The 10,360-nt window shown below is 42.9% G+C and overlaps 1 protein-coding gene across 1 annotated transcript in view; it reads left to right on the plus strand.

The window, feature by feature from the left end:
- SMAD6 (SMAD family member 6) overlaps window positions 1-2,113 on the plus strand; it is a 77,550-nt gene extending 75,437 nt beyond the window's left edge. Inside the window, exon 4 of the mRNA XM_050967576.1 lies at window positions 1,243-2,113. Within this exon, the coding sequence (XP_050823533.1) occupies window positions 1,243-1,784 (542 nt within the window). The 3' untranslated portion in view covers window positions 1,785-2,113. The remainder of the gene's footprint in view (window positions 1-1,242) is intronic.
- Window positions 2,114-10,360: the final 8,247 nt, after the last annotated feature.

The following is a 10,360-nucleotide window of genomic DNA, read 5'->3' on the forward strand; positions in this document are numbered from 1 at the left end:
AAAATGTATGACTGGCACGCGAAACCTTAAACTAGACTGAATAAATGAAGACTCGGCACACCACTTCTGAAAGGTTGCCGACCCTTGCTTTACCTTGACAGGTAATAACATTTCATAGGTATATCCATGCATTACATGTCAATAAGAGTTTGCCTTTGAAAATCAAGGTACATTGGTTTAAATGTTCAGTTGACTATGAAAGTGAAGGCCTGGCTGAAGAAACTTCTGTTTTCAAAAGTGAGTGGGAAGAAATTTCACAGATATTTTGTGTCCTTTAGTCTCCTAGATTGTCAAAGGAGAATATTAATGTTTAAGTTAATATGGGAGTTTATTCCCTGATAGTCTGACAAAAAAACTCCCCCTTCCCGCCCCCCGACATCAGGTGTAACATGAAGGAACTTGCTGTGGTTCTGTTGGTACTTGAAGGAAGGTGCAGTTGGCTGTCAGATCTGTGTGATACTAAAGTCAGAAACCATGCACTTGAGTCACGAGAGCTGTAGGACCTGCGACCGTCCTCACCTTTAATATTGAAAAGCAAACTGTGAAGGCTACAGATCCCAGGCTCCGGTGTCCCAGGACAGAGCACTGCATCCTGAGACTTGTAGTTTCCTTGACCCCTACCCATATGTTAAAGAGGAAGATCTCTACTGTCGGCTAGTTTTCCCCTTGCTCCAAAAAATTTAAGGGGCTATTAATGTCACTACTCATATGAGTTAATATGACTCACCTGACTCAACGTTGCATGTTTAGCCCCCTAAGCTGTAATCAGTGCTACTAACCAGCTAAGAGTTTGCACGTCCTGTTACATTTTCATTTTGTTTCTCCCAACCCACCACCCAGTCTGGTCTTCTTGGCTTGTATCATCCTCCTGCGAGGTCTTGTCTTTTGGACTGTAAATTCTTTGGGGCACAGACCGTTGTTTATATGTCTGTATAGCACCTATCACAGTAAGTTTGCTTGTGGCCTTTAGGTGCTATCACAATACAAACGTTAAAGTGTAATATGTGGGATCTGCGGGATCCTGACAAGTTGCAGGAATGGCCCACAGCTTAGACCGTTCAGATGGCCCTGATCTAGGCACAGAGGGGCTGCTGTGGGATTGACTTAGCTCGGGGTTTCTTTCCTTGTGTCATTTTCAAGCGATAGTAATGATTAAATGGGTTATTTATTCGTGTATGGCTTGAAATAGGTCAATGCTATAGCAGCAGCCTTGAATGTGTCTTTGCTTTTTTTCCCCTACAGATGCCAGTATGTCGCCTGATGCCATTAAGCAGAGCCACTGGTGTAACGTTGCCTACTGGGAACATCGGACTCGTGTGGGACGCCTCTACACAGTGTATGAACAGTCTGTCAGTATATTTTATGACCTACCTCAAGGAAATGGCTTCTGCCTCGGACAGCTAAACCTGGAAAATAGGAGTGAGACTGTTAGAAGGACTCGAAGTAAAATCGGCTATGGGATTTTACTTAGCAAAGAACCGGATGGTGTGTGGGCCTACAATCGCAGCGAGCATCCTATCTTTGTCAACTCCCCAACACTGGACATTCCCAATTGTAGGACTTTAATAGTACGCAAAGTAATGCCTGGCTATTCGATAAAGGTATTTGATTACGAGAAGTCTTGCCTCTTACAGCACGCCACGGATCTGGATTATGCAGATGGGCCCTACGACCCAAACAGCGTTCGGATAAGCTTTGCTAAAGGATGGGGGCCATGTTACTCGAGACAGTTCATCACGTCATGTCCTTGTTGGTTGGAGATATTACTCAGCAACAATAGATAACAATCAGCCTCTGCTGAAAGGGGAAAAAAAGAGAGAGAGAGAGCGAGAAACACAGACTATCCCAAATATCATCTACCTAGATTTAATATAAAGTTTTATATATTATATGAAAATATATATTATACTTGTAATTATGGAGTCATTTTTACAATGTAATTATTTATGTATGGTGCAATGTGTATATGGACAAAAAAAGGAAAATGCACTTTGGCTTATATAATTCTTACAATACAGATTTAAAAAAATTATACAGCAAAAATAGGAGAAAGCCCTAATTTTGATGTATGGTTTTTTGAAATATTATTAATACCAGACAAAAAGCTAATACCAGTCACTCATTGATAATAAAGTATTCGCATTATAGGGGGGGTTTATTGTCTTTTTTTTTCTCCCCTAAAGAGAGAAGAACAGTTATTTTTCTGTCTTTAAATAAAATTCTGAGCAGTCTCTCCTCAGGCATTCTGGAGTCAGTTTAGATTTTCCAGAGTGAAGATTGCAGGCTCGAATCCATGCCAGTTCATTTTTAAAAAAATCAACTCTTTTCTGACTAGAGGGCTCCAGTTGTCTCCAGTGCTTCATACATGAAGGGAGGCCAAGAGCAAGAGGGTGAAAAAAAGGAGTAAAGAAAATCTGTTTAGAAATGTAGTTTTGTGTGTGTTGGTCTGTATTCCAGTTGGTAAAACAAGTATGCTGATTGGGATGTAGTGAAGGGTGTATGTGTGTACACACACATTTAGCAAATTAATGGGTGACAGGATTGATAGAAAGGACAGAATACAATCAGGGGCCTGGTCCTAAAAGACTAAGTCCATTGGGATCAGTTTGCAGTATCAAGGCCTTGTAGCTATTCAGTTTTTCTCCAGTTCTTTGTGGAGAAGCCCAAGATTTTAAAAAGTGACTGGCAGTTTTGGGTGCCTCTATTTTTGGAATGCACAACCTGATATACCTTGAAGCAGCCTGAATTTCAGAAAGCTGGGAATGGGTGACAGGGGATGGATCACTTGATAATTGCCTGTTCTGTTCATTCCCTCTGGGGCATCTGGCATTGGCCACTGTTGGAAGACAGGAGACTGGGCTAGATGGACCATTGGTCTGACCCAGTATGGCCATTCTTACATTCTTAAAGTGCTTGAGCACCCTTTTGAGCACATCATATGCCTTTTAAGTGTCTCAGATCAGGCACCCAAAAATGGAGACCCCCAAGATCTCCAGTCACTTTTGAACTACTGTTGAGGCATTTTGGCCCCATGGTGTTGGGAAGCTTGCACTGCTGCTTTTCTAGTCTATATCTCAGCCACTAAGCCAAGACAGCAGAGCATTGTTGTAAGTGATCGGAAAAGGGACTGAATAAAAGGCTCTTTCTGCCTTAGCAGCTCTGCACCCTTTGTGAATTCAAGGTAAAATCTGCTTACTTTTTTGATGAAAGATACGATTTTCCTACCTTTTATTCCTGTTAGCACTCCCAAGCCCACCCAGCTATGGGAGAATGTTGGGAATTTTCTGGCTCCTGAATTGTTCTCAGTACAGTTGATAATTGCATTGTTCATTTCTAATGTGGCTACCTCTTGCCATTTGATTTTGAGTCTCCCAGTATTTGTTTTCATAAATCCCCAGTTTCTGAAGTCCTGTGATTAGGTGAGAATTTCAGCTTTCATTTAAAAAAGTCCATTTTTAGCCCTCATAGTTGCAGAGAAAAGCTTGAAAATATGACCCTGAAAAATTAATAAACTAGAAGACACATCAAAAGAACAACAAATTTATTTTTTTTTTTTAAAATCTTATGAACTTAAGTCAATGTCATGATTTTGGGGGACCTGATTCAATATTTTTTGTAGCAACAATGAGTGAGGATGCACAAGCCAGGTGGAGTACTGCTCAGTTCTCAAATCCCAGGGTGAGTTTACAAGGCTGCCGTAACAACATAATAACAGCCATACTGGGCCGGACCAATGGTCCATTTAGCCCAGTATCCTGTCTTCCAACTGTGGCCGTAAAATAAGCAAACTTGATTGGGAAGTCAGTGAGCCACAAGCGTGGAATGCCACGGTGCCATTTTCACAGTTACTTTTCAAACTATAATCACATTTTAAATGATACTTAATTGGGACCAGATTGGTTGATGCCATGCAGCATAAATATTAATATTGTACATCATTATTTTTCTGTTTATTTTACAACTGTTGTTGTCAGGATGGTGTCAAAACATGTAAACATCATTTAAAGCCAGCTCTTGAGATATTGTACTGATCTTTTTCTTTTTGCCTATTTCATTGCATAAGGCCATACCAGCTACATCACAGGCTACATCTGTCCCATGCAGTGTTTTAAAAGGCCGCTTTCATGTTATGTCACTTCTTTAAAAAAAGAACAGTTCTCCCTCACTCCATTTCTGATAGTAATTTCGATTATTTAACTTTTTAAAAAAGTCTAATTGTTACTGTTGACCATTTATGATATTTACCTTTTTCAAAGTTCTTTTTACCTTCTTCATAGTTAAAGTCCAAATCCCACTGAAATTCAATGAGAGTTGGACACTGCATGCCTCTGCCCATTTGAAAAACTCCAGCCTTCATGCATTTTAGTCTATCTGAGCAATGAAAAAAAGAGTGGTTTGTTTCATTTTCTAATTCACATGCACTGGCAAATTCCTCGGCGTTCGGGTAAAACAGTATAGGGGATATTTTAAATCCAAACAACAAAAAACCCAAGCCAAAACCCTTCCTGTTTCCATTATTCATTTACTCTTTCATGTCATGAGAACAATTGCAGTGCTACATTGTATAAAACTTCTTGTTATTTTTTTATCATGCTTGTATTTAGGGCTTTAGTAGCCGATGGTCTCCTTTTAAGCAGGGCACCCACATTTTTTCACATGGGGGTCCAAAATGGCAGTTTACCAGAAGCCCAAAGGGGCTTCCATAAAATAGATCAGTTTATACTACCTCTAACCTTTGATTTGGACCAGGTTCTGCCTGTGGAGAACACAAGTCCCAACATGCACTTCTGTATCGCCGAAGTACCCAGGACCCAAAGTCTGTGCAGGCCACTGCCCAGTAATAAAGATGTACTTGCTATAGTGTAGAATGCCATAGGACATACTCCTGCCCTCCCTGGCCAGATGAAAACCATGGGTCTGATTCTCTACTGCACTGCCCCTGCTGTCATCCTTTGAGGCCTATGCTACCATTCTGATTTGATAGCTTTACCACTGACAGGTCTAAATCAATTCCTAGACAAGCACTGCAGAGTCAGGTTCCATCTCTTTATAACATAATTACCTGTGATACTAATAACATCTTGGCTTTATAAAATAGAATGACATCCCATTTACCGTGCACTGTTTCATTTTTGCACTTCACTCAGCTTGGACGATGCTAGTGACTTTTCCTTGAACCCAATTCCTGGCCAATATCACAGCTCCTCATGAAATAGCACAGTGGTAGCATTCAGGTTCCCAGTGTGCAATGGAATGGTTACGTTTAGGGGTTTTTTTTGTTGGTTGTTTTTTTAAATTTCATGCACACTTTTCCATTAATAAATCTGGAATCCAATTTCAGTTGACAGCAACTCTTGAAATGTGATTTAGGTTTTAGGAAGAGGCTATGAACTAAGACATCCACTTTTGTTTTTCGCTGCCAAGTTGGGTCCTTTAATATATTTAACTAGGACCTTTTAGTCCTTACCCTGTTCTAGATTCTCACTGCTTAAGTTAAATCTTCTGTGAACTCAAGTCCCTGCACTACTTTTGAACCTGACCGTTGTTTGGTAACTATAAATCAGCACTTCCAACGGCCTACATTGTGGTTTCAAACAGTGTCCTGTTAAAAAGACCTTGCAATCAGACCACCCAGAACTCACTTCTAGTCACTTCATGAGTCATGCTTTGTAAGTTCAAGAAACCCAGCCTAAACAAGATGGTTTTCAGAAGTCAGATAAAAATTGAAAAGATAAGAATGTTCCCTCTGGCCTCTGACAAAGGTGAATAAGCATCTCATTTTGCCTTTTCTGAGAATAACCTCAGCTGCTTTTATTTTACAAGTATTCCTTTGCTAAATTAATGTAGTTTGGTAGTGAGTTGCCCAATGCATGTACTGTCAGTGGGCCTCAATCCTAGCTCAGAGGCACCAGCTTTCAGGGCAGCAGGGTAGATCAGGCTTTATGTCTATTCACATTCTTATTTCCTCAGCTAGAACTACCCACAAGGGTCACTTGTGGTGGGTTGGTTTTTTTTATTTTGTGAGTTGGACACCTGTTTTCTGGGAATGGGAGTGAGGCCCGACACATTTCACATAGGCGACCAAGCAGCCATCTAGTGATAAACGAGCTTACTACTAAAATGCTGGATTTGAACTAGCAAGTATCCCGGACTCCAGTTCCTTCCAACTATGTCTTCCAGTTTTCCCTGTTTTCACATTGACTTTATGCTCTGTAGCAGAGCTTCCCATCAGATACTTTAGTTACACAACTGCTCAGCACCAATGCCTTCTAAACCAGCTGTTATTTTCAAAGATTCAGACACTATCAAGCCAAAAATGTGCATTTGAATCAGCATAGCTAGACAGTAAATCAGTCTGTCTTCCCCATGGTGGGAAGAGGCTTTCCATCTATCAATCACACATTGAGTTCTTTCCCTAAATACATATGACACACACAAACCTGATTCAGGTAGCTACAGGAGTTTTAAGTAGCAAGCTGCCGTTAGCTCCACCTCATACACTCCCTTATATAAATGGGAAGATAACAGCCACCTGTTCCTAATAGTAGGGTTACCTAGATTTTCAGTTGTGCTAGTCTCTTTATACAAGCTCAGCTTTTCTCAGGCCCTGTTGGAACAACATTGTTTTTGCCTTACTCAAGGTAAGTAAGGGGTCTTCTGTTCTTGTCTGTTCCTGAATCAGAGACCAACTGCATAGTTAAGTTTGCTCCTGCTGGAAGAAAATAATTATTTTTGTGTTTGTGTGGAAAGTGCTGCTGCCATGAGGAGGGATGGATGGTCTTATAAAGCCTGAGATATGTCTAAGCAGTAGTAATGTTGTTCTGTTCTGGTGCAAGTTAAATGGGTATAATGCAAATATTCAAATCCTGCCTTAAAAGTGGGTGCCAACAAAGAAACCAGACATAAATAGAAATTAACCTCAGGAGTAAAGGTTGGCTCTAAATGTCCCCAAAGTTTGGTGGCTGGCTGGATTCAGGAGTTTGGATCAGGCCCATCACTAGAAATGCTACAGTGATACACATTAAAGCTTCAAATAACAGCTGTGTTTGCTCCAGGCCAGTGTTGTGTTAATCTTCCCCCCGACCCTGCAGGCCCCGCTGTTGAGGGAGGAAGTTGGTGGTGTAAGGCCCATGTTTGCTAGCCCTGTTCAAAGCAGTCTAGGTAATGCAGCATGTAAAAGGTTAATGTTTTCTAGCACCTTGTTTACTCTGGTGCTCCTGCTGTTCCTGCCCCTCTCCCTCTGGTTTCCAGGCAGTCAGCACTGAGGGGGGCAGGCTGGTCCGCGGGTCACCAGTGATGCTACGGGACTGGTAGCTGTTCACCCAGCAAAACACTCCGATTCCTGACTGCAAAAGATAAAGGCAAAGACCCCTTTGTATCTTTGATTGTGGGCTGCGCTGGGGACTTCAGTCACTGCATAGAGACTCTAGAAACCGTGGTTAGAGGCTTGGCGTGGGCTTGGCTTTGGCCACTCGGGGAAATTTTGACCCATTTCCTGATTGGACATTGTATACTTGTCATTTAATGTAGGGTCAGCCAAGTTCTTCCTAAGGGAAATGGGCTCCCTCCTGCCTGAATTGTTTGAGGGCCTCACAGGGTGACGTCTCTTTAAGAGGGAAGAGGCCAGTGCCCCATGGCTGGGTCAGTTGACCCCTAAGGCAACTGAGCCCTGAAGGGAGGGAGGAAGCCTGGGTGAGTCTGAGCTGAAGGAGATGCAGCCCAAAGCTGGGAGCCCCAGACAAGCAGGAGGCTGGGACAGCAGCCCCTAAGGGAAAGAGGAAGATCCAGCCTGGTGAGCGGAAGCCAAGCCTGGAAGGAGGGGGGTTGTTGCGAGAGGGTGGATCCCCCTGAGCACAGTAGGACTCAGGCAGGAAGGCGTAGGGATTGGTACCCACAGGGAGCTGAGTTAAGGGCTGTGGGCAGACTGGCTGCTCTCAGGCAGGGAGCCCTGGATGGTGGGGCCCTGGCTTGGGGGCCAAAGGAACAGGGAACAGAGGTAACTTGGTGGTGATGTGTCTGGAGAGGGACTGGGAAAACCGGCTGTATCTTTAGATGTTTACTGCGGGAACTGGAAATGGTTTTACTACAGGGTTAGTGAGGAGCTACTGCACTTGCGAATATGAATAGTGTGTGACCGTAGATGGGCTTGTATCAGGCCCTGAAAGACTCTGCCTTTCATGGATGAAAAGGGTAAACTGAGGCAAATGCCTGTGGTGCTGCAGCCTGCCACAAGGTGCCCTAGGCAGGGCCACCACATGACACGAGGCACAGGGAAAAGAACTCCTCTCGTGTGCATGGCACACCCTAGTGTTCTCTTTTCCTGCCCTCCGTGCTTGTGTATGCAATGCACAAATTGAGTATTTGCTGAAGAGCACAGGACAAGAAAATCCTCTCCAGAACTGGCTTCCCTTGACAACCAGTATAGATGGCACCAGGCACCTAAAATACCTTGTCAGTGGCAGAGAAGAGCAGTAGGCTCCAGGTATGTCAGCAGCGTGAAGGTCTGGACAGGAAACAAGGAAAGTTTGTCGTCCCCCACTCCTGATGAAGAATTACTTGTATTTAGGGTGGGACAAATACCGAATATTAGGAATGCTTAACTACAACAACAGGGCTACATGCCTCTCAGTAACACCAGTGACACACTCAGGAAGCTCCCATGTGTGTGGCAAAATCAGTAAGAACAGAACAGCCGTACGGGATCAGACCAGTGGTCCATCTGACAGTGACCATTGCCAGATGCCTCAGAGGGAATGAACAGAAAATAATATATTGAGTGATCCATCCCTTTTTGTCCTGTCTCAGACTGTGGCATTCAGAGGTTTAGGGACACCTGAAGCATGGGGTCACATCCCTGATCATCTTGGCTAATAGCCATTGATGGACTCTAACCTCCATAAACTTACCCAATTCTTTTTTGAACTCGGTTATATTTTTGGCCCTCACAACATCCCCTGGCAATGAGTTCCACAGGTTGACTGTACATTGCATGAAGAAATACTTCCTTTTGTTTGTTTTAAACCTGCTGCCTATTAATTTCATTGGGTGACTCGCGGTTCTTGTGCTATGTGAAGGGGTAAATAACACTTATTCAGTTTCTCCACACTATTCATGATTTTATAGGCCTCTGTTATATCTCCTCTTCAGTCCCATGGGTGGAACCAGGCAAGGCGGCGGGGGAAGGGGTGAAATGGAGAGGGGCTTGAGGCTCCAGTCAGGACCAAGAGACCTGCCATGGTCCTAGCTGAGAGTGAGAGCTTGACTCTGGTAGTCCTCACTGACAGGAAATGTTTCCTGACATTCAGCCTGTTTTCCTTTTTTGTTCCATTGCTTCTAGTTACTGCTCTTGAAAGTCTTTGGTAGATGCAACTGCCTACGTTTCAAAGGGAGCTTCACCCTTGTAAATGAGAGCAGAATTTGTCCCTCTTTCTTCACTTTTACTTATCAAGGGTGCTTTTGAGAGGTGAGCTTGAAAGGCCAGGCTATAGTCAGCTCTGTCTATTCTATGGTGGTAGGGAGCCTCTTCTAACACAGAAAAATTAACCTCCAAAGCCTATCACAGGCTAAGCCAGGAATCGCACTTCCTCTGGTCAGCTGTCACAGGTTTTTTTCCATTTCCATCTAGAAGAGTTTATTTTAGCCATTTTTATTAAAAGATGAATGCTAGGGCAACCTTTGGGAGCCTAGGACAAGGTAAGTATTTACCTAGCATAGCAGTCCTCCAAAAGTTTTTGTGCAACTCCATGATGTGATCAATCAACTTGCAACACCTAAGAGTTACTTTTCTCAACATGAAGGTCTCCAGCTATTTCTTGTCGAGTGCCACCTGAGATGATAGGTGGAGCATATGAAACAGTTTGCTGTAAAATTGTCTTGAATTGTACCTACCCACTTTAAAATCATTCCCATTTTTCTGTAAAATAAATGTGTGCAGGGAAATGATTATCATTTAAGATGGAAGCTTGTTAGGAAAATTTACTCACTACTATAAATGGCTGCCTGCAGCAGGGCCCGCTGAACTAGGGTTGACACAATTTAATGACTGTGTAGATGGGGAGGAAGCAGTTCGGAACCCTTTCTGGTTTTCAGGCACTATCACAAAGTTGTACTTTGGGCCTTGCAGTCAGATCTGGCCAGGCATGAATCCCCCATGGGTATCTGACTGCAGAATCAGTCCCCCATTTCCAATATTGCAGTGGAAAGTTCAAATTAAAGAACAAAACTGTTTTCAGTGGAATCAGAAACATTGAATTAATATTTCTCCTTGTATGAAGTTTAGCAAAAACATGTAGGCAGAGTGTTGCTGTGCAGAGTGTAGTTACTTGAGAGGATCCCTTCAAATGGGATAAAACTGCCTTTT

The sequence above is a fragment of the Gopherus flavomarginatus genome, chromosome 9 (assembly GCF_025201925.1).
Source record: "Gopherus flavomarginatus isolate rGopFla2 chromosome 9, rGopFla2.mat.asm, whole genome shotgun sequence".
NCBI classification, from domain to species: Eukaryota; Metazoa; Chordata; order Testudines; family Testudinidae; genus Gopherus; species Gopherus flavomarginatus.